Source organism: Hibiscus syriacus, unplaced genomic scaffold, assembly GCF_006381635.1.
Source record: "Hibiscus syriacus cultivar Baekdansim isolate YM2019G1 unplaced genomic scaffold, ASM638163v2 tig00110162_pilon, whole genome shotgun sequence".
Lineage (NCBI taxonomy): Eukaryota > Viridiplantae > Streptophyta > Magnoliopsida > Malvales > Malvaceae > Hibiscus > Hibiscus syriacus.
The window spans coordinates 647,452-671,938 of NW_024062609.1; the positions used below are offsets into that span (position 1 = coordinate 647,452).

The 24,487-nt window shown below is 35.1% G+C and overlaps 1 protein-coding gene, 1 long non-coding RNA gene and 1 pseudogene across 2 annotated transcripts; 1 reads left to right on the forward strand and 2 right to left on the reverse strand.

Annotated features, from left to right (window-relative positions):
* Positions 1 to 80: 80 nt before the first annotated feature.
* LOC120216621 lies at positions 81 to 8,001 on the forward strand. The gene is made up of 3 exons (XR_005525068.1): positions 81 to 91; positions 754 to 758; positions 7,880 to 8,001. It is a non-coding gene; the product is annotated as an uncharacterized LOC120216621 (long non-coding RNA).
* An 897-nt stretch (positions 8,002 to 8,898) lies between these two features.
* On the reverse strand, positions 8,899 to 11,235 carry LOC120216609. Its single transcript, XM_039213972.1, has 3 exons — positions 10,846 to 11,235; positions 9,227 to 9,288; positions 8,899 to 9,137 (listed from the first exon to the last, which is right to left on the reverse strand). Exons 1-3 carry the CDS (start codon positions 10,931 to 10,933, stop codon positions 8,961 to 8,963), a joined length of 327 nt encoding a protein of 108 aa, XP_039069903.1. The 5' UTR covers positions 10,934 to 11,235; the 3' UTR covers positions 8,899 to 8,960.
* A 7,276-nt stretch (positions 11,236 to 18,511) lies between these two features.
* On the reverse strand, positions 18,512 to 24,487 carry LOC120216566 (annotated as a pseudogene).

Genomic DNA, 24,487 nt, shown 5'->3' on the forward strand with positions numbered 1-24,487 from the left:
ATATTTTTATTAAAAAAAATTAAATTTATTTTTTAAATGGGACTCGTCTTGTGGGTGTGACGAGTTCCTTTTAAATTTTAGATGTATAATCGTTACTTGAACATTGGGCAACGAGCAAAATATTTTTAAATTTCATTGGAACTTGTCATATGAGCGTGACGAGCTTCATCGGTAATATTGGTTTTTTTTATATATAAATAGGAGTGAGTTGATTGTGTTTGTGTGAAAAGTGGAAAAAATCAAATCACGAATCAGTTGGAACAATTTGGGTATGATTTGGCGAACAATGTATATGGGTTTTACGACTCCGATAACGATGATTCAAATTCAAGCTCATTTTCAGATGAGGAGTGGGTAGAGCATGCATTAATGTCGATAGTTGAGAGAGAAAAACATAGGAGAAAAGTTGAGGAAAAGAATAAGAAGCCGATGAAAATCGAGAAGAAGAAAAAAAAGTACAAAGACTTATCAATCCGACGTAATAAATGACTTATAGAGAGGGATAAGAAAGAATAAAAATAATAGTATGAAATTTGAGCAAAATAAAAATAAGACATAAGACAAATATGAAGAATTACCAATTCGATCAAGTAAACGAATTTTAGAGAGTGGTGAAAAAAAATAAAATAATATATGAAAAAAATATTAATTTTTATAGTCTAAATATATGTATGAAATTCTTTTTACTAATTAATTAATTATTGTAGTAAGTAAAGTTATTTATGAATAATTTTAAATTATGTATGATAAAAGTGGAAGTTGAAAATATTAACGTTGAAAATACATAAATACACATAAAAAAGTACAATAAAAAATGGAGTGAAAGATAAAAATTTAGAGAATCACATAAACACAGTTAAAAATAGTACAAATAAAAACATGCATTATCGTCCAGGTCGATATTTAGGAAAATGCAGAAAATACTTTCTGTTGTGTCATTCACCTCTACAGTGTCCACAAAACTTTGATAGATCTTGCTCTCTTTGAGGATCATCCATATCAGTATGAATTCGGCTAGATTATGGTCGGCCATTCAACTTCTTATGCGATTCTAGGTTTGGTAACCATTCTTCAAAAATAGTTGTGTTGATCAATAAGAATCGTTTGGGAGATACTTAAACTCACAACTGTTTATGTTACACATTGTGTGCAAGCTATAACACTCATCAGCATAAGGTTATAGGTCAACATTAACGTATAGACATGCAGTGACAACATGAGCGTATGATAATCTAAAAGCTTGAAATCAAATGTAACCACACCATTTTCTATTTAGATTATTAATGCATATGGCAGAATTGCCCCCTTATGTGGTCGAACAAGGGCTTGGGCAACGTAATCAAAATCAAGTCTGGAAAAATTATAAACAAACATTGATATTGCATATGTTTATTTTTTATTGCCTTCTCCAAATCTGAAGACCAATTTATCCCTTTGTTGATCATAATATTTATTTATACACTTTTGTCTGCCTAAACTTTACTCAACCTAAAGTAAGTCTCCCTAACAATACTTGTTATCGAGAGATGTCGAGTCCCTTTAAGCACTAAGTTTATATTGGCAAGGTTGGTTGTCATATGGTCGTAATGTCGTTCCTGATTATCATATGCTTGTGATCATCTTTCACTAGGGATTTCAGTTACAAAGTTATAAACTTCTTCGTATCTTCTCAGTTCTAGCCGTGCATGGAATATGATTGTAGTAAAACAAACCCAGAAAAAAAATTAGATTTAAGAATACAAAATGAAGAACATAAATTAAGCATAAATAATTAATGAAAAATAATGTATTACTTACATATGTTGATAATATCTTTTTTGATCATTTTGTTCTTAAACCTCTTCATAGGATTAGAGACAATATGATGTATACAATATCAGATATGAGTGGGAGGTGTAAATCTACTTTCAGTCTAGAAATTATCGCTAACAAACCAGGCGAACGGTCTAATATAAGTCAAACTCTATCTTGAGTGACAACATGGAAACGCAAATGGAAAAGAAAAAATTTCTACTTTCCTCTGATTCATTCTTAACAATGGCTAAGGGAATGGGGAAATTTTTTTTGTCACTATCTTATACAACAACTATCATCAGGATGTGTTTGTATACTCCATATAGAAAAGTCATATCGACTTGAACCATTTGTTTGCAAACTCAGAACACTCCAATAGATGACTTGAAAGCCCAAAACAAGCCATCAAAAACTCTTTTTTCCAGAGACAATTTCTCTGTGAAGCGTGGTCGCAGGAAGCGTATAAGATCTTACAATGATTCCAATGATGAAAGATTTCATTGCTTGTAATAGAGGTGATAGCTCAATATATGACTGATCTAAATGACCATACATTAATTTCATTGCTTTCTTTTTAGCCATCCATGACTTGTAGTAAGGCATAACATATCCAAATGTGATGGATGCTACTAACACTAAAACAAGTATTCCTTGATTTTTTTCGACCAAAAGCTTGACATACGAGAACATAACATCTGAATCTAAATGATTTTGGTCCTGTGTCAATGAGCTCATTGTACATGCATGTTGACCATTAAACCTTGTGACTTCCCACAACATCATTCATTGTAAGTATGAAACTTGTATCCTCCAATTACACCCGACATCATGGTGTATATACATTGCAAAGTATATTTTTTGATCAGACTCTGCGACATAGAATTAAAGATGAACTTTGATGCAATACTCCTTAATTGCAAATTGTGCATTCTTTTTAGTTTCAATCTGGGAACTAATCACCAACTTCGTTGATCCATCGTTTGAATAACCCCTGTAGGCAGCACATATCTTTGGTATATCATAGATTTCAAGATTTCTCATAGCATCGTAATTAATGTCATGCATTACAACTGCATGATGATACCGATGTAAATCGTTTAGAGTTATTTGGGGGTTGAGGTTGTGTTGGTGTTTGGGCGTAAACTTTTGAAGCATTTTGTAATCCATAACCCTGTGAAACATATCCTCTCATACATCAGACTCAATATCCAAACTTTGTCCTTTAGAAGCAGCCTCAAATATATTAGAATCATAAAGTATTGGTGTGTCGTCTTCTTCTATTAATGGAACAACAATTTCATCGTCCTCGCTAAACTCAACAAGGCTTTCACCGAATCATCTAACAATATTATCATCTGCACCATTTCTATGTAGTATACATGTTTCTAGTTCTTCTATTTTCGGTGCAACTGTTGATGAGGTCGAAACATTTGATGCATTTGTAATTTCAGCATAAATCTCGATCCTGTCATTATTTGTTGATTGTTATAGTCCAACCATAATAGCAACATCGTCATCACATCAAGTTGAATTGTTTTATACTTGATTAGACTTGATGAGACTAGGTGTCAATAACTCAAACATGAAACAAAATCTTCAAGTTTTTTTCAATTTTGTTTTTCATTTGGCGATAAGATACATCTGTAGAGAACATCATTTTAACAGGCATGTGCGACTTAAACACAAAACCAACGTTAGTTTGTAAAATTTCATCATTGTAATGTACAACTATGAATAATTTAATGGTCATTGTTTCAAATAATTTTTTGTAGATTAAATAAAGTCTAAAAGTATAAGTTTTTCTCATGGAATATAAGTCAATTTATAAAATCCTATAGTAATATTTAAAAATGATAGAGAATCTTAACTATTCACATTATTTCTTTTCAGTGATATATCATCTCAAATAAAAAATTTATTTCATATTGAATGAAAAATCTTTTTCGGTAGAACAATAATTTCAAATGACAGATAATCTCAACTATTCACATCATTTTCTTTTCAGTGAATTATCACTTCAAATCAGAACTTATTTCATATTGAATGAAAAATCTTATCCGATACAATAATAATTTTAAATGATAGAGTCTTAACTATTCATAACATTTTTATTTTCAGTGATATATAACCTTAAATTAGAACTTATTTCATACTGAATAAACAATCTTTTCAAGTACAATAATAATTTCAAATAATAATTTCAAGTGATAAAGAATCTTAACTATTTACGTTATTTTCTTTTCAGTGAATTATCAATTCAAATAAGAACTTATTTCATATTGAATGAAAAATCTTATCATTCACAATAATAATTTCAAATGACAGAGAATCTTAACTATTCAATTTCTTTCTTTTCAATGATATATCACCTCAAATAAGAACTTATTTCATATTGAATGGAAAAAGATTTCTTATACAATAATAAATTCAAATGGAAATGAATCTTAACTATTCAAGTCATTTTCTTTTCAATAATATATCACCTTAATCAGAACTTATTTTATATTGAAAGAAAAATCTTATTCGCTACAATAATAATTTCAAATGATAGAGAATCTTAACTACTCGTGTCCTTTTCTTTTTAGTGATCTATCACCTCAAATCAGAATTTGATTAAAGGTGATAAGTGTTTATATATATATATATATATATCGTGGTCCTCATCTCCAAACTTACTATCAATACATCATCTAATATTTGCTTTTCTAATCTCCCAAATGAAATCTTATATAAGATTTTAGGATGCGATGTCGGGAATAATATTGGAGATTTCTTAAATCTTTGCTAAACTTGTTGAGATTTTTGTTTGGTTGCAAAGTCGAGGTCAGTATTTTCAAAATCTTTGTTTTAAATTCTTGTCCTTACGAGAAGTTGTTCTTTTGAAAAATCTTGGTGCACTACATAGGGAATGTATATTAGAGTGTTTTTCAAAATATTATGTCAATGTTGATATTGGGTGTGAGACTTTGAAGGAAACATCTACGATGAGAAAAATGGAGGCAACATATGCATTAGGAATATGATTGTTGCATTTAGAGGGGATGTTTCGGAAGGATAATAAAATGTTAGAAAATCACCCTCCAATGCATGATACGAAGAACCAAGGCCAATTTGAACATTATAAAAAAAATCGCTATGACAACGATATCTAAAATTCCCTTAGTTTTAGCAATTGTTAAGGATGAGAGATGAATATGCACATGCAGTGAAAATGTTAAGGGTTATTTTTATTATTTTTTGGAAAAATGAAAAAATATTATAATTGACTTTGAAAATCATAGGAGTTAAATGTTTGTAATGTGTAATATAATGTAGTATAAGTATTAAAAAATCTAAATAATTATAAGAAATTATTGTTATGTAACTCGTCATTTTGTGATTACGAGTTTATAATTATTATGTTTATATATAGTCATCTCTATATAAGTAATATAAAAAATCTCAAATCACATCTTCACCCAATATCATTGTTCAAGTTTTTATTTTTAAGTTTATCATGATAATAATTTAGGCAACAATTTATTGTGAAGGGAAATCTTTTATCATCTCATTCGATAAAAAAAATTTAACTTTTTGATTTGATGGCGAAATTTTCAAACACGATTAAAGCTAATCAATATTCAACACTATCTTCACTACACTTCAGATTTGCCACCTATGTGGTTCCACAACATTCATCAATGGGATATCTTCATAGTGATTCTACAGTTTGAACAAATTGACACATACATTACCAATTCAATGAGTAACATTAACCTATTTGTCGAGTATCATAAACAAGTCGCAACTCCTTCCACTTCAAACACTAAATTAGGATACATGTCTTATAATATAAAATATGAACTTCAAGAACTAGAACTATTTATGGAAGGAAACAAGAGAAAAAATGAAGGATTGAAGAACTGAACTTAACATCTGTCGAGTATCATAATCAAGCCACAACTTCTTTCACTTCTAATGTAATGTAGAAGTTAATGCTTGTAATGCTTGTTTAAATCAAATAGTTTAGTATTATAAAGTCGATAAATAAAACATAATATAAACATGATAAATAAAACATATTTTTTACATAATTTAAAATTATTCATAAATAAACTTCACTTACTACAATAATTACTTAATTAGTAAAGATACATTCATACATAATTGAAAACTATTCATAAATTAACATTTTTTCAACAACTATTTTAATTTTTTAGCCCTACAATTCGTTTACTACGTGTATTGGTAAATATGCATATTTGTCTTTTGTCTTCTTCTTATTTTCAAATTTCCTACAATTATTTTTTATTTTTTCACCTCTCTCTGTAAATCATTGCTACATTGAATTTGTAAGTCTTAATATTTATCTTTTTTTCTTTTTCTTAATATTTTTTTTGAACTGAAAATTTGGTATCAAATTTACACGTGATTTAATCTATACAATAAAAAATAAATTATTTCTCTTAAAATTTATATTTAGGTTTTATAGGAAAAAGAAGAGAAAAGAAAAATCATCTAAAAATCAAATTCAAAATTTAAGTTAATTAAATATTTAGATCATATCTTGTAATAGATTTAATTTATTCATAAAAATAAATTGCTTCCTCTAAAACTCACTTTTTTTTGTAATAAAAAAGATAGAGATTTATCTAAGAGTCTGAACATAATATTTCATGCAGGTTAAGATGCTATATTTAGATACCATATTCACACGTAAGTAATTATTTTCATCTTTTGCATGGCTTTCTCTATTTTCATGGATTACCAGTATTGCCCAAAAAGACTATTGAAATAGCTTCTAGGACTTGTTCTAACTCCACCCAACTTTAACCTTAATTCCAAATATGTAAAATTAGAGGCTATTATTAGCTGGAAAAAAAAGTTAGGTTTGGTTCATCTGTGGACGATGGGCATACCTTAATTATTCTTTACTCTTTGTACTATATCCCTACCGCTACCTAATAATGACCATTAACGTTACCGACAAATCATTATTTTTAACCATTAAGCTTTTAACACATACTGGGACTATGAATCATAGTCATATATTTGATTGATAATTTAATTAGGGGTGCGTGTGTGCATGTGTTGTTTAATCATTTGTCTTTGCTGTACGCTTTTTAGTACGTATCACTCAAAGAATCTGTCATGAACAAATTTGATTCGACGAACTACACAGAGAGAAAAGAAGGGGAGCTAAAATTCCAAAAATGCTACAAAATCATAATCACAATATTTCTAGACACCAACACAAGCTTCCATTAAATTCCATCAAAGGACCATCCCCATAAAAAGCAATTTTCCATCTCTTTCCTCCAAATCCTACACCTCTCTTTTGTATTGTTACTGTCAACAGATAATGAAATCTTCCACATTATTCCAATTCTTATCTGGAAAAGGATAATCATGTTTGTTAACCATGGTAAATCGAGGAACGTTTTGTTTTAATCCTCTAATGTTTCCTGACAAATTTATTCCATCTGGGTAGGTGTTTAAAGCTTTTGTGGTAGATTGGTAGGCCTGTTATCTGGGGCTGGACAGTGATAAAACTATCAATAAGATATCAAAAAGCTGAGTGAATTCTGAATCGTGCATGCATTAAGTAACCCTACAAAGATGAGAGAAAGAAAAGAAAAGAAAAGGCTATTAAACCATATGGATAACATGGCAGAGTTTTTAGACTTTTCACTTGGCAAAGTGTAGACGGATGACAACCAAATTCCAATGATTACAGTTTCAACATGAAATTCCAATTTCATACATATCACATTGCCTGTTGTCACCATATGATATCATATCTTTGCTTACTGAAGCTATTGCTTGCAGCAGACGCACAGAAGCATTTTTAACACATGAAAAACAAGCCTTCATTAATCAAGAAAAAAAAAAGAAAAACAAGCCTTCAATCATTGGTATTAAAGTTATCCCCATTGGTTTTCTCTCCATGATTAAGCACTCCAATAAAGAGAGTTTAACAGTTCCTCCCAGCGTTACCTAATCCGCGGTTCGTTTTGGATCACAATTCGCTAGTTTCACCGTTTGTGGTTCTTTTGATTGTTGAAACGTATTTTGAGATGTGATTCTTTAGGTGGGATTATTTGAGATGATCGATTCATTTTATAAATTAGAAATGGACTTTATCCTTCCATTGCTTAATTGAAAGAAGAGTTGTGCAACATTGCAACTTAAGTTTATCTTCTTCCCTATGTTAGTACATGGATTGTGCATGGTACAGGCATTTTGATGCTTCTTTCTCTTCCTTAACGACTTGACATGCGAACTAACCTCAAATGGGAACTAACGAATTCAAGTGAGATTCGTGGGGTTGGGGGCGAATTAGGTAACATTGGTTCCTACAGCACCCTCGTTTACTAGAAGTAAACCAGTTAAGCAAAAACATTTTTTTTTGAGTAAAAACAGTTTTGTTTGCGGTAAAGGAGCTGGATGAGAAGTCTATCAACATGAATTGAGTAGCCAGTTTTGAAAATGATCGGGTAGAGTTTAATCTATTTGGTCAGAAATCTGACATCAGCCTAACAACTATAGGCGGCCAGAGATGAACAGTAAGTTGAAATTGGAGTCAAAGCTGGAGATCGAAAATGTCATTGCAGTCGGAGGAATTAATCCTTGTTCAAGTAATGTTTTAAAACTCGATCACATGGTAGCTGATACAATGGCCAAGATAAATGAGTTTTTTGCGGTCCCATTGCTTTGGTGATTATGAGATGATATATTCTTTCCACTAGGCCTAGCTAATCAAAAAGAAAGGGACTAAATGAATGCAGTCGCTTTTTGTATTAGCTGGTCGGTGATATAAAGAATTCCAGTTTCGTTAGTTTTCTGAGTGCTGTTGATTTGGTCACCCTATGAGCCTTGGCCTTCGGCTAAGTAGGTCCACCATGATTGTTTCCTGTCCATGTTCTTTGCTTGTATTCTGATAGTTTCCCGTAGCTCAACCCCAGTACGTAAGACAATTTTTATATTCATCAAAATAGCAGCTGTGATAGTAGATATGCTAGTTAATTCAACAAAATGGAAATGACATTAACGATACAAGGCCAAAACCTAACAAATACATAAACTTAAGCTGCATATACATAGGCAACTATAAGTTATCGAGTGTACAAGATTAGATAACACAGATGGTATTACGTAGCCACGTTCTTCAGCTGATAGTAATGACTTTAAGTGGAACCACCAATCTTGGAATTGTCAGGAGGTGAGGGTTTGGGGATATATGGAATAAGAGGAGTACCATGCTCAATAGGACCAGGTTTTATAGATGCCTTTGAGCTTGGAACTGGATCAATGGGATGGTAATCTTCCATATCCACATTGTTCTGTTTTTCATTGCCGATCCCCTGCAATTTCAGATGAGAAAACGTCTCAAAATTCTAAAGGAAAAAGGCTTCTCTTAGCAGGTTGTGGCATGCATGTAGTGAATGCATACCTTCAGCTTCCTACTCGTTCCCGTCACCCTCGTACCACCGCCATGTTGCAAAAACTCCATACCTGGGATGACATTTAAAAATCTTCTTACATGTGATTATTAATGATTCTTACATTGATATGTCTTTGGTTTCTGCTATTCTTGTACCATATTTACCAACACAATTCATAAACTTTAGCAATAAACATTTGATCTCTGGCTAAGAAAAGAAGAAGATAAATTCTGATCATCAAGTTAGTGAAAGCATTACTTGAACCACGTGAATTGACATTGACATGCAACTCTGCAATTTTAAGCTACATTTTCTGAACGCACCCACACTTAAAAGTTAAACCCGAGCCATTGGTTTGAAATGCATTGCCCTCAACCTCGGGTCAAACCCTTGGGTTCTAAGCTACATCATTTTATTGGCTTGATTTAGATATGGGACAAGCATAGCCTACGAGTGGATCAACTAGTTATAAATATCATTGAAATAAACCAATAAATAATTGCTTTAACCTACCGCCAGCAAGGCAACAACCCAAAGAACGAAAACAAAATATCTGTAATAGACGAGAGTGAGGGTTAAAGACAGTTTGAGAGTAACGAATTTAAGAAAATTGACGCAAAACTTGTATAACAAGAAATAGGATGTAGTGAGGTCATTTAATTCTTCAAATAACAAGCCATGTGCAGTCACAAAAGCTGTACTTTAAGGAACAAATATTACTTCACTTTAACTTTATGAGGTGTAACTTTTATATTACCGAACTTTCAATTGCTCAAATTTTAGTTTTTACTTCAATTATATATCAGGTTGTTAAAATTTAATGGTATGATGACATGAACATATCTTTCCCTCATGTAATGATGTCGACAAAACGATAATGTCTTTTCCATGTCATCATATCATTTTGATTTTAACAATCGAATAATATAATTGAAGTTAAAATCAAGGGTAAGTTATAAATTTATTAGCTAAACTATCAATTTTGACCCATTTTAATACCTAAACTTTTAGTTTTTTCAAAACCACACCTAACATTTATTTTCTTTTCATTTTAGTACCCACCATTAAAAACTTAACGCGTTTAGTACCTAAACTATAAGTTTTGGTCCGTTTTAGTACTTAAATTTTCAGAACTTAACGTTAAGTTTTGAACGGGTACTAAAATGAAACAAAAACTAATCTTTAGGTATGATTTTGAAAAAAATGAAAGTCTAAATACTAAAACGGACTAAAATTGATAGTTTAGATACTAAACACGTATTTTACCCTAAAATAAAGTATCAGTGTGTAATTGAAATGTACAATACACTACCTAAAATTTATAAGTATTTAGTGTAGTTTATCCTAAAGTTTAATTCATAATATTAGTCGGATCATTAACAGATACAGAACATAAAAAAATACGGTTTAAGTGACTTTTCAGTTTTCATGCAAATTAGTATTCTTCAGCGGTAACTAATATTAGAAGGTTAAGTTGTTAAGAAACCATGCATTTTGCTATAATACTCACACAGATCGCAATGCAGCAATTACCATTGGTCTAGTTATGGGGGGAATTGCTCTTAGAAGGAGAAATGAATTATGTTTAGTCGAGGAAAAATAGAAGAGTACGAGTTACAACATTTACCAGGAACGGAGGAGCTGCTGGAGAAGGTAAGGGCAACCAAGGCTGCCCCAACCACAAAGAAGAAAACCCAAATCTCAGGGAACTTCATAATGGCAGATGGTGAGTTCTCCAAACAAAGAGTTGATTTCTCCAATTACACCCTTTATATGCAGCAACACATTTCAGTTCACGGATGATGGATCTCTCTTTTCCAGTTACCAAAATATAATTTAAAGAAGAAAAAAAATAAAAGAGCAAGCAGCTTTCGTCACCCCAGATTTGAGAAACTTGAAAGTCGACCAGAAAACCCGTGGAGATAAGGAGGTGAAGTGGGTGGCTTAGTGATTATTGTCTAGTGCCTAATAGCGGCCCAGCCATGCCTTTGAAATTGTAGTGTAAGATATAAAAAAATATAGTAATAAATAAATGCTTTAAATGGGTATGTGAATAATAAAAGAAAGCATGTGAGTTTCATTGTCTGGTCTCTCTTGGCTGTAGGGATGCAGAGAAGGGAGTAATTGCCGTTGTTATTGCAGGGAGAGGCCAGAACAGTGTCATTGAGGGAAAATGAATGAAGACTTTCAATGCTGCAAAAATAAATTATGGGTGGGAAAGCGAGCCGTTGTCCACGTTCTTTCTTAACTCCGGTACCCTTTAGCATTTATTTTGTGCCAACTGCCAATTGCACTTTGTTTTTGCTGTTACACGCCCCACGTTTCGTTTGCTTTCTCAGACATGGAATCACAATAATCGATCATAATGAAAACAAGGGAAGAAAATTAGAACTGCAAAGGGGTTGTTGCTTATGCACGGAGTCCGATTCCCCCGCACTCCATTAAATGATACAGTACCAACCATTAAAGCTCAGGAGAGAGAGAGAATAATAGTGACGGTCCATCTTAAAACAACCCTTTACGTCATTCGGTGGACTGTGCGGAAGGTGGAGGTGATGAGCATACGTGAAAATTAAGTGATAAAGCTACAAGTAATTAACTAGTTATTGAGAGGTGGTATTGTAAGTTATAACTCAAAGGCTCAAAGCTAAAACTGATCATGGCGGCCGGCCGGCAGTCAGCAAGCATTTGGTAATAACTTCACTTGTACGCAGGATGGTCAAGCAGCAGCCGAGGAGTAAAAAAAAGCTACTCAAAATGGATGCCATGAACATCCTAGGAGGTATTGAACTAACCCTACATCGGATTGAATATTTCATTTCAAGACTTATTTGGTCTTAAACATTATAAATAGATGGAATTTTAAGGTTAAGTTCATTATCACAATCTTTTTAAGTTACAACTACTATCAAAATTAGTCTTGGGACATTTCACTGTGATTTTTAAAGTGAAAAAAATAAAGGAGGGTAAGAATAAGAATAACTATTCACCCATTCTAAAGTGAAAATAAAATTATCAAATATGATTTATATCTTTCGAATTAACTCTTCTTTTCTCTTTCTTTTCCTTTTTATATTTTTGTCTCCTTCGAACTTCTCTTGATATTTATCTTAACGTTATATATGAAAATATTAATATTAAATTATAAATCAAGAGGTTTAACGTTTGATTATTTAAATTTATTCTTATGGTTATATATGATGGTGGATCCCAATAAAGTTAGCAAAAGCAGAATTCAAAAATTTACCGAGTTAAAGTTTGATTCAAGTTAAAAAAAACTTAGAACTCAAAACATTCAGATTTAGTTCGATTGAAACAACTCAAATTCGATTTAAGTTCCAACTCAAATTCGATTTAAACTCAAATTCGAGATCAAACCCAAATTTTGAGGAGATGAAAGTTTTATATTGTATTTTTTATAAACAAATAAGGCCAGCAAGATTCATCATCAACCTAATACCAAATCATTTATATAGATTATTAGCACATTTACCGAATATTTATTAGAGTACGAGATAGAACATGGAGATATAGGACCTGGTAAGCAGCTGATATATACAAATGATTTGATGTTTAAAAGAAAAAAAAGGAAGGGGAGCAATCCCATAAAACCATTCCCTCCTCAATCCCTCAGTTATATTGTGGTTGGGATTCTTACGAGACATAAAACCTAGCTACCAGGGAGTAGCATATAGGATGAAAAAGAGAACAAAAATGGAACCAGGAATGCAAAGGACCGTGGTCAGAAGCCGCGACGAGGAAAAGGAGGTTTCCTAGTCCATTGCGATTCAAAGCATCTTTTCAATGGTCACTTTTTGCATCTGTTGGGAGATTCTCCAATTCCAAACTCGGATCTTCTCAGCATCTCCCACATCTAGGGATGGGCATGGAACTTGAATCCGATGGGTTCTAACTCGATCCGACCCGATCTGATTAAGTCAGATTTTTTTTTAAAAAAAATTTAGATTCGGATCGGGTTGGATTTTATATTAAAATATTCAGAGTTGGGTTGGAGTTGGGTTTAGGGTTAAAATAATCCTACTTGACCCGACCCGAATAGTTAATATATAATTATTATTAATTTTTTTTTACTTTGACTATTCCTACCCGGCAACTTTCAAAATTCCATTTTCTTGTGTTTCGTGAGAATAGTAGTTCTCCCGAATTTTTAAAATTCCCTATCAGTGGTCCAAGTTTATTTGGTTTTGTTCACCAAGATTTATGGGTTGGCACCTTTGAAACCAACACCTTCATTTAATGAATCAAACAAAAAAAGATGGACCCACCAATATACCTAAAACGGGAGATAAAGCTGAAAATCAAAAGAAAAATAACTGAAGGTGGTGAGCATGTGCTATGCACCGAGATTCATGCAATAAACACTAAACCATGAAAACTGCACTAACCAAGCGTGGGTTTTAATAAATAAAAAATTAAATCAGGTCGGGTCGGGTCAGATCGGATTTTTGTAATTGTCTATCGGATCGGGTGAAATTATAATTTCATCGGGTCGGGTTACAGGTGGAGGTACTCTACTTCTCGGGTCGGGTGGACCCAAAACCCGACCCATACCCATCCCTACACATCACTTGCACATCCCGGTATTCACACGATCTTACATCCTTTTGCAGCTTCAATAGCCCTGTTTTTTTTTCACACAAAAAAGAGGCTAATTAAGTAATCAGATAATTCAGTTTAGAGGAAGTAGAGATAATCCACCTTCAACGGTATCGGTGGCATAAGTCGCTAATTTGTTCTGGAATATTCAAAATGATCTAATAGTGAAGTCGTGTCGTGAGTGAGAATATGGACCACGATTATACGATCACGTTCTTCACAGGCATTGACAGTTCAATTGTAGAAGAAAAAATATTCCAGGAAAAAAAAGTAAATCTCTGTTGATCTCAAATGGAAATCAAAATCAACATAAGACAGTGGAGGATTCGAGTTGAAATCTTATCAACGAAATGCATTCTTCTACCAACTGAAATTTGAAATTCCTTCTTCTCGTCTGAGAGGAGACAGAGGGTGGGGAAAGACTCCTTCGGGAAAAAGAAAAAGAAAAAACATAAAAGGAGAGGAGGTTTCAAATAATTCCCTGCAACAAAATCTACCCCCAAAAAACTCAGAAACTAATGATTGAAGTGAATATGGAAAAAACGAGAAATAATTTAAATCTCTCTCATCTGCTTTTGTTCTTTTTCTACTTCTTTTTTCTTTGCCTGGGAACTGATCGTATTCTGAATTTTAATGGCTTCTATTAACACCAAAAATCTAACCTACGCCGATGATGTCATCTCCATGAGTACCACGTGTCGTTTCCTAGCGGTTTGAGAGCTGTGATTGGATTCAATACTTTTGGGGCTTTCGATCGAGACGGGGATTATGTCTGATAATTGACGCGCTGCTGCTTTCCTTCTCCGACGTGGAGGTTTTGCAAGTGGCTTTTACATTGTCCAGCCACGTGAGAATATCGTTTTGTTTGTTGAAGCTGCAACCTTCCATGGTTCGAGCGGGAAAATGATTTGGAGAACGGTTCAGGCGTGGCGCGTGGTCTAATTAAGTGGAGTTGGGGCCGAATAAATAGGCCCGATTCCCGTGGCCTTTGACCGCATGGTTCAAAGAGGTAGAGGAAGTACCACGTCAGCGCTTCAATGTGTTCAAACTTGAAAGGAAAAAAATAGTTTTGGATATTTTTCTTTCTCACATTTAGATGTTACGTTAATTTAAAAAAAAAAACTCCAATCATTGAATTAAAAAAAGTAGCAATATTATAATATTCGAGTTAGAGATAAATACTAATATAGTCATTAAAGATTTCAAAATTGAGTCTTTTTCTCTCCAAAAATCACGTTTCAAATTAGCCAAAAGATAATATAAGGTCCTTGTACTTTTTTAAAAAAAACAACGTGACTCTCCACTTTTTTTTATACCTAATGTAGCTTTCCAATTTAAAAAAAATTCAATATGGTCTTTTGTCCAACGCTTTCCATCGTTGGCCAATAACTCCATTATTTTGTGGTGACTTAATACATTAAGCAGACCAACATCTTATTTTCCTCTCAATCTGACCCTCCAACTCAAGAAAATAATTCAATTTGGCCCTCCTATTTTTTTCTTTTATTTTGGTCACTAAACTTTAAAACAATTCAATTTAATCACTCAACTTTTGAATTACTCTTGTTTTAATCATCATGATTTATTTTATTAATATTTATGTATGATGTGGCATTTATTATTCTTTAATATATGATTAAAATGATATTAATTAAATTAAAATTTTAAAATTATATTGAAACAAAAAAATTCTCAAAATTATAATTAAATTGAAAAATATTCCCTGTGCTTTATATATTTCCAAATCTCTACTCTCCTCCTTTATCCTCTCATTTCATTTTTCTTCTTTTCAACCAAAGATTTCTTTTTTTATTACCCGATCAAGCAACTCATCCCCAGTTTTTTCAATTTTTTTACAAATTCAATATGGGTTCACTGAATATGGTAATGAAAGGAAAAAAATCTTTAGTTCAAAAGAAAAAAAATTCCACATCATACATAAATATTAATAAAAATAAATCATGATGATTAAAACATGAACAATTCAAAAGTTGAGTGATTGAATTGAAAAATATTAAAGTTTAGTGACCAAAATAAAAGAGAAAAAAATAAGAGGGTCAGATTGAGTTATTTTCTTAAGTTGGAGGGCCAGATTGAGAGACAAAATAGGATGTTGGTCTACTTAACATGCCACGTAAATAGAAAATAACGGAACTGTTGGTCAACGACAGAAAACTTTGGTAAAGGACCACATTAGGTGCAAAAGAAAGTTAAGGGCCACATTAGGTGCAAAAGAAAGTTGAGGGCCACATTGATTTTTTTGAAGAGTACGATAACCTTAGGTACCCTTTTACCTTCAAATTATCATTTTCCTTTACTTAGTTTATTGATTTATTCTGTTCATTGATATGCCAGAGTTGATTGATTTATTCAATTGGGTCTGTACAATGGACTAAGAATAGAAGCAAAACATCCGAAATGAGATCCATGTCTCACTTATTTTATGACTTATTTATGTTACTAATTCAACCAAAAATATCAACGAATCAAATATTCATGATAACACCGGAAAGCATAATTAATTAACAAAAGGTATGCATTTAACATGATATATATATAATTGTTTCACCGATCCACTGCGACTCTTAATCAGCCTTGATTGAACAATTTCCAAACCAGTTTTATACATAGTAATCAGACAGGACAAATCACCAACCAGCCAGTCTGCTTTCAATCGATGAAAATAGCTCAACAAATGAATAAAGAAAATAGAGGACCTGAATACTGAAGGGGAGCAAAGCTGATTATAATTCTATCTCTGCAGAACTAAAGGCATATTTACCTACATTATAGGAAATATTCAATTCTATAGGTTGCTTTCAGTTGTGTTTCATGTCTTCCGGGACGAATTTCAGATGGACAGTTAAATCGAGTAAACTAAAAGAATTTACTACTCCATGCTCACTTGGTTTAAGCTTTGCCATGTATGTCAAATAGATTGTGCATATATAGGCACACGAACTATTCATTAGGGCTTCCAGAAAAAAATGTTAGTAAAGGTATCAGCCAGCAGTCATACCAATTAGATATGAGAAGGTCGAAAAAACAGATAGCCGTGATCCCAAACACCCGGAGATGAACAGATACAAACTTGTACGTAACAGAATCGCAGGTTGGCCAGAACATAGCACCATTTATCAATGTTGGGAGGAGTTCACACACTTCAATTTAGCAACAATCGCTTCAGCCTTTTTACCTGAGTTTGGAAACACAATAAGAAGTCAGAGAGTAATACGTCGCCTTTGTCAGAACACCAACATCACACAACCTGAAACTCAGTTTTATACAAGTACAAGATAGAATTCGGGTTTCATCTTTAAAACCCTTGTGATATAGCCCTAACCTATCATTCTCCATTTTCAGAGGACGGGTTCAACCTCTGGAACTAGCCAATAAAAGACAAAGACAGTGTTAGATACAGGCAAAACTAAAACAGCTTAAAACAGTACATCCGTAGCCCTAAAAGCGCAATGCTAGATACAGGCAAAAGTAGAGGCTTTAGAAAGCCTACAAGGTTGGAGTGACAACATTTCATCTAAGACAAGTCTCAAGTTTTCAGCTGAAGAGAGTTTATAAAATAATGATGGTTATATACCTTTGCTATATCACCTGTTGAACTCCATTAGGACCATAATAAGTCCCAATCAAGCAGAGATACTCAGAATATAGTTTGTAGAAAGCCCAAAGCCCCAACATTGCACATACAATATGTAGCCCAGAAATTAAAAAAGAAGCAGCATGAAGTTATATTTTGGTGGTGATATTAAATTTGAGTGATAAATACTAGTATCGAAACTGTACCCACTACACATTGTGTTAGTCAAAAGGGCACCTGGTTAATTAACGAATAGGCTCGCAAAGTCAGAAAGGTGCATGCTTAATTTAGATGGGAGTTTATAGGGGTGAAACCCTACAGCTGGAGCTCACTGGATATAAAAATTTAGTTGGTTGTTGCAAGCACCCTTCTTGGAAATCAGCACACCTAGTGGTGGTGGACCCTTGCCTAAATTTCCATTGCATTTGACTCGATTTCTAGTTGTTGGATGGGAGTTTGCAAAGTGCAGCAATCATTTAAGTGATAATAAAGCAGGCTTGGGAGTTGGGAGTGGTGACTAACCAACCGGGCTTTATTAAGTGCACCTTCATTTGTGTGACCAACGAAACTCGATTTAAACTGTCCCAGAGCCTGTCACAGCCCATAAATCAGAGGTTGGCAAAAGTCAACAGCAGCCCATCTAGAGCTAGTAAACATGTCTGAGCCCGAAAATCTGCTCATACTGAACCCAAAAAGGTTTCAATCTAATCCCTTATCAGTTCAGAAATATAAAACCTCAAGTTATTTTCCCAATAAATTAGTCACAAAGTTGTTTTATTTCTTCTGTCAATAATGGAATTTTAATCACTTCAAGCTGATAAATGAGTTCAAAAATCCACCTTAAACACATTAACAACTTTTCTAAATTTATCTATGAAATTAAGAATTTCATTGTCATTAAAGAGGGTCTGATGAAAAGAAAAGAAAAGGCCTCCATGCTCCCTGAGTTGGCATTTTGTTGTAACATTTACTAGAAAACAGACGACGACCTTAAATATCGTAGGATGCAGCTACCTTACACGCAACATTTGATGAAAATCTAAAGAAAATTGAGGAAACTAGAAATTGGAGAATATCATCCTTATTCTCTCCCCCAACAGCATTGATCATTGGCGTTATTTCCGTGGATTGTCCTTTTGAGGTGTAGAAGATGAACCATATCTGCCACCTTTTCCTGCTCCTGGAGATCCATATCCCCGTCGCCATTTCCTGACCACCCCCCTCCACCCCCACCTCCTACATTACCGTAACTGTAGCCACCACCAGTACCAAATCCTACACCTCCACCCCCAACCCATGCCCCGGGTCGTAGCTGTTGTTAGATTTGTCTAGAAATTAAGTTGACAAGTTGGAAATTTCATCTTGGTTGGTCAACTTATTGGAAATTTCATCTTGGTTGGTGGCCAAACTTTGAACATGTGAATTTCATATTTGGTGGCTAACTTGTACACATTGGAAAATTCTTTGGTAGGTGGCCAAACTTTGAACATATTGTTCTTGAAACTCAACTATAAATAGGCCTAAGTATTTCCATTAGAAATCATCAAAAACAAGTCTCTCTTCTCTTGTATTATTCATTTCCCACTTTGGGAATTCCAAAGAATTCCATTTGTTGTAATATTGGCGATATAGTGAAGTTATCATCCGGTGTGGTGCCCGAGGAGTAGACGATATTCTCGTCGAACCTCGTAAATTTGGTGTGTTCTCTCCTTTATTGTTTTTTATTCGGTTCTTTTCCATTGTGTTTCATATTCAATAGTTTGACAGGTTTATCCGCTGTGCAACCTTTGGTGTTTTAATCTTGACATTTTAGGTCAATTTTAAAACTACGTTCGTGTGGGAAATAACTCGTTTTCCCCAACATTTGGCATCAGAACTTTGGTTGAGGTTATCCTGGTGGTTCCGTTGCTGAAAGATACAGTTCGTGATATTGAATATTGTTCGTTAGAATTAAAATGCCAAAATACGGATCAGTTGAGACATCAAGTCTTCATCTGGACCGGTGAGGAGGGTGTCAAATGCAAATTTCTCGTGGAGTTGTTCGATGGATCCGGTCATTTTGGCATGTGGCAAGGCGATGTGTTAGACGCTTTATTCCAACAAGGTCTAGACATCTCCATTGAGGAAGAAAAGCCCGAATATATGGAGGAGAAAGAATGGGGAACAATCAATCGTTTGGCGTGCAGCACGATTCGATCTTGTCTTTCCAGGGAGCAGAACTATGGCTACAAGAACGAGACTTCTGCAAGTAAGATGTGGAAAGCTTTGGAGGAAAATTCCTGAAGAAAAGCTCTCAGAATCGTCTCCACATGAAGAAAAGATTGTTCAGATTTGATTATCAACCAGGCACCAGTATGAATGAACACATCACTGCGTTCAATGAGCTAGTGGAAGACTTATTGGGCATGGATGAAACCTTCAAAGATGAAGATTTAGCTTTGATGTTGTTGTCCTCTCTTCTAGATGAATTTGAGCACCTGAGACAACATTACTTCATGGTAAGGATAATGTTACCCTTAAAGATGTAACTGCTGCTTGTATAGTTTGAACTCAGGAAGAAAACCAAGAAGGAGAGCAAGTACGAAGCAGCAGAGGCCATGGTGGCAAGAGGTCGCTCGAAAAGTCAAAAGCCAAAGTGGAGAGGGAGATCAAAGTCGAAGTCCAGACTGGGAAAAGATGAATGTGCCTTTTGTCATGAGAAAGGCCATTGGAAGAAAGATTGTCCGAAGCTGAAGAAGAAAGGAAAAGTTGCTCCATATGCATGTGTTGCAGAGCATGATGCATAGACTCTGACATATCATTGGTTGCTTCATCAACAACATTTCATTCCGATGAGTGGATATTAGATTCGGGTTGCACCTATCATATGTCCCCTAATCGGGAGTGGTTGCCGAGTTGTTTATATGGGCAATGACAATGCCTGTAAAACTGTTGGGATAGGTTCAATTCGATTGAAGAATCAAGATGGATCAACCAGAGTTCTGACGGATGTCCGATACGTGCCCAGTTTGAAAAAAATCTCATCTCGTTGGGAGCCTTAGAATCCAAAGGCTCAGTATCACTATGAGAGATGGAGTTTTAAAAGTCACATATGGCGCATTGTGATGATGAAGGGCATCAGGAAAAATAATTGTATTACTACCAATCGGGAGGGTTCTCCGATTTAGTGGAACTAAATGCAGGAGTTGTTTATAGGGCAATGACAATGCCTGTAAAACTGTTGGGATAGGTTCAATTCGATTGAAGAATCAAGATGGATCAACCAGAGTTCTGACGGATGTCCGATACGTGCCCAGTTTGAAAAAAATCTCATCTCGTTGGGAGCCTTAGAATCCAAAGGCTCAGTAGTCACTATGAGAGATGTAGTTTTAAAAGTCACATATGGCGCACTTGTGATGATGAAGGGCATCAGGAAAAATAATTTGTATTACTACCAAGGTAGTACAATTATTGGAGCAGTTGCAGCAGCTTCCAGAGGTGATGATTTGGACGCAACCCAGTTGGGACATGCTGGAGAGAAATCCTTGCAAATTCTGGCAAAGAAAGGATTGTTGAAAGGTGCAAAGGCTTGCAAATTGAACTTTGCGAGCATTGTGTTCTGGGAAAGCAGAAGAGAGTGAAGTTTGCACCACTATACATAATACAAAAGGTATGTAGATATATTCACTCAGATGTATGGGGTCTTCAAGACATCGTCTTTGGGGAGGAAACCATTATTTTGTAACTTTTGTAGATAACTTTCCAGAAGAGTTGGGTGTATCCGATGAAGTCTAAAGATGAAGTGCTTCAAATTTCCTGAAATAGAAAAATATGATCGAGAATCAGACTGGTTGAAAGATCAAACGTATTAGGACGGATAATGGAGGGGAATATAAAAGTGACCCATTCTTTGACGTTTGCCATGGTATGATATTGTTCGACACTTCACTGTTAGAATACCCACAACAGAATGGGATGACAGAGCGTATGAATCGAACACTATTGGAGAAAGTTCGATGTATGTTGTCTAATGCTGGGTTAGGCAAGGCATTTTGGGCTGAGGCTGTGACATATGTTGGCCATCTCATTAATCGTATGCCGTCATCAGCGATAGGAGGAAAAACACCATTGGAGGTATAGTCTGGAAAAACCTGCTACTGATTATGATTCTTACATGTATTTGGATCCACTGCTATTATCATGTGAAAATCCAAGCTTGATCGAGAGCAAAGAAGGCTCTCTTAGGAATCACCCATGGAGTGAAGGGATTCCGCCTTGGTGTTTAGACACCAAGAAGATAATTTGTAGCAGAGATGTTACCTTTATGAATCTACCCTAGTAAAGAAGGTAACAAGTGAAGCTGTCCAGACAAGTAGTACTCTGCAGCAGTGGAGCATACTCCAAAACAGGTGGAGTTTCAGCAGATGATGATCCAGAAGTTGATGCAGCTGATTTTTCAACTCCAATAGAAGAATCAAAAGATGAAGAGGTTCAAACCCAAGAACTATTGGAGGACACCAGAAACACTTGCAGTTACAAGGCCAAGGAGAGAAATTCGTAGACCTGCTCGATTTGTTGATATGGTGGCCTATGCTCTCCAGTTTTTGATGATGATATCCCTATCATTACCAAGAAGCAATACAAAGCTTGGAAAGTGATAAGTGGAAAAGTGCATGGATGAAGAAATGCAATCTCTCCAAAAGAACGACACTTGGAAACTGACACAATTACCGAAAGGTAAAGAGGCATTGGATGCAAGTGGGTTTTTGTAAGAAAGATGGATCTCATAACAAGAAAGATGTTCGCTACAAGGCATGGTTGGTAGCTAAAGGCTACGCTCAAAAGGAGGGAATCGACTACAATGAAGTATTTTCCCTGTTGTGAAGCATTCCTCCATTAGAATATTGTTGGCCTTGGTAGCACAGTTGAATTTGGAGCTAGCTCAACTTGATGTAAAGACGGCTTTCTTGCACGGTGATTTAGAAGAGGAGCTCTATGACACAACCAGAAGGATACAAAGATGGGGGTTGTGAGAAATGGGGTTGTAGCTGAACAATCGCTATATGGATTGAAGCAATCTCCGAGGCAGTGGTACAAGCGATTTGATAGCTTATGAGGAGGCAAAAGTATACTAGAAGCAAATATGTTCTTGGTATGGAGATAAGAGAGATAGACAGAGGGAAGCTTTGTTTAACACAGAAGCAGTATCTGAGAAAGGTATTACAATGTTTTGGCATGAATGAAAATACCAAACATGTAAGTATCCCATTGGCTTCTCATTTGAAACTTAGTTCTCAATTATCTCCTAAAACTAACGAAGGGTGTATATGGCAAAAGTTCCATATGTTAATGCAGTTGGGAGCTTGATGTATGCAATGGTGTGTACGCGTCCTGACATTTCACAAGCAGAGTTGTGAGCAGGTACATGATCCTGGAGAAGGACATTGGCAAGCTGTGAAATGGATTCTACGGTATCTCCAACAAACCGTGGATGTTGGTTTAGTTTTTGAACAGGATGAACACTTGGTCAGTGTATGGTTGGATATGTTGATTCCGATTATGCTGGTGATTTGGATAAGCGTCGATCAACTACTGGGTATTTGTTTACTCTTGCTAAAGCCCTAGTAAGTTGGAAGTCTACATTGCAATCTACGGTGGCCTTGTCTACTACAGAGGCAGAATACATGGCAGTTTCAGAGGCTGTAAAGGAAGCAATTTGGCTTAACGGGTTGATGGAAGACTTGGGAGTTGTTCAAAGTCACATTAGTCTCTATTGTGACAGTCAGAGCGCTATTCACTTAGCGAAAAATCAAGTCTACCATTCAAGGACTAAGCATATCGACGTGAGGTATCACTTTGTGGGGAGATCTTTGAAGAATGAAAGATTCTACTTCAGAAAATTGCATCAAAATCCTGCAGATATGATGACCAAGGTGGTAACAGTAATCAAGTTCAATCATTGTTTGAACTTGATTAACATCCTGAAAGTAGGAACACCTTCGGATGTGTGGCGCTTGTGAGCGCAATTAGAGGCACTACAAATTTGGGGAGTTGAAGAAGTTGAGTAGACTTGGTAATTTCAAGCCAAGGTGGAGATTTGTTAGATTTGTCTAGAAATTAAGTTGACAAGTTGGAAATTTCATCTTGGTTGGTGGCCAACTTATTGGAAATTTCATCTTGGTTGGTGGCCAAACTTTGAACATGTGAATTTCATATTTGGTGGCTAACTTGTACACATTGGAAAATTCTTTGGTAGGTGGCCAAACTTTGAACATATTGTTCTTGAAACTCAACTAAATAGGCCTAAGTATTTCCATTAGAAATCATCCCAAAAACAAGTTCTCTCTTCCTCTTGTATTCTTCATTCTCCCACTTGGGAATTCCAAAGAATTCCATTTGTTGTAATATTGGCGATATAGTGAAGTTATCATCCGGGTGTGCCCGAGGAGTAGACGGTATTCTCGTCGAACCTCATAAATTTGGTGTGTTCTCTTTATTGTTTTTATTCGGTTCTTTTCCATTGTGTTTCAATATTCAATAGTTTGACAGGTTTATCCGTTGTGCAACCTTTGGTGGTTTTAATCTTGACATTTAGGTCAATTTTAAAAACTACGTTCGTGTGGGAAATAACCCGTTTTCCCAACAGCTGCCACCACCTCCACCTCCATAACCTCCGTGCCGCCACCATTGCCCACACCTCCCTCACCACTTCCAAAACCTCCCCCACCACCAAAACCGCCGCTTCCACCACCTCCCCCACCTCCAAATCCACCACTTCCTCCACTGCCCATACCTCCCCCTTTGCCACCTCTACCACCACTACCACCAGCACCACAACGGCCTACAAATCCCTCACTCCCAGAACCAGCACCAGGGCAACCTCCAGAAGTATAACCACTAACTGCAGTCACATTATGGGCGAATTCTTCACCAAACCTTTGCCCTAATCCCATGCCTATCATTCTACGATTCACATCACTCGAAAACCTTGCTTTCCACTTGCTTCAACCACACAACTCGAAGAAAACCACAAACACAAACAAACCACCCCCCAAAACATCGCACCACTACTTTTCAT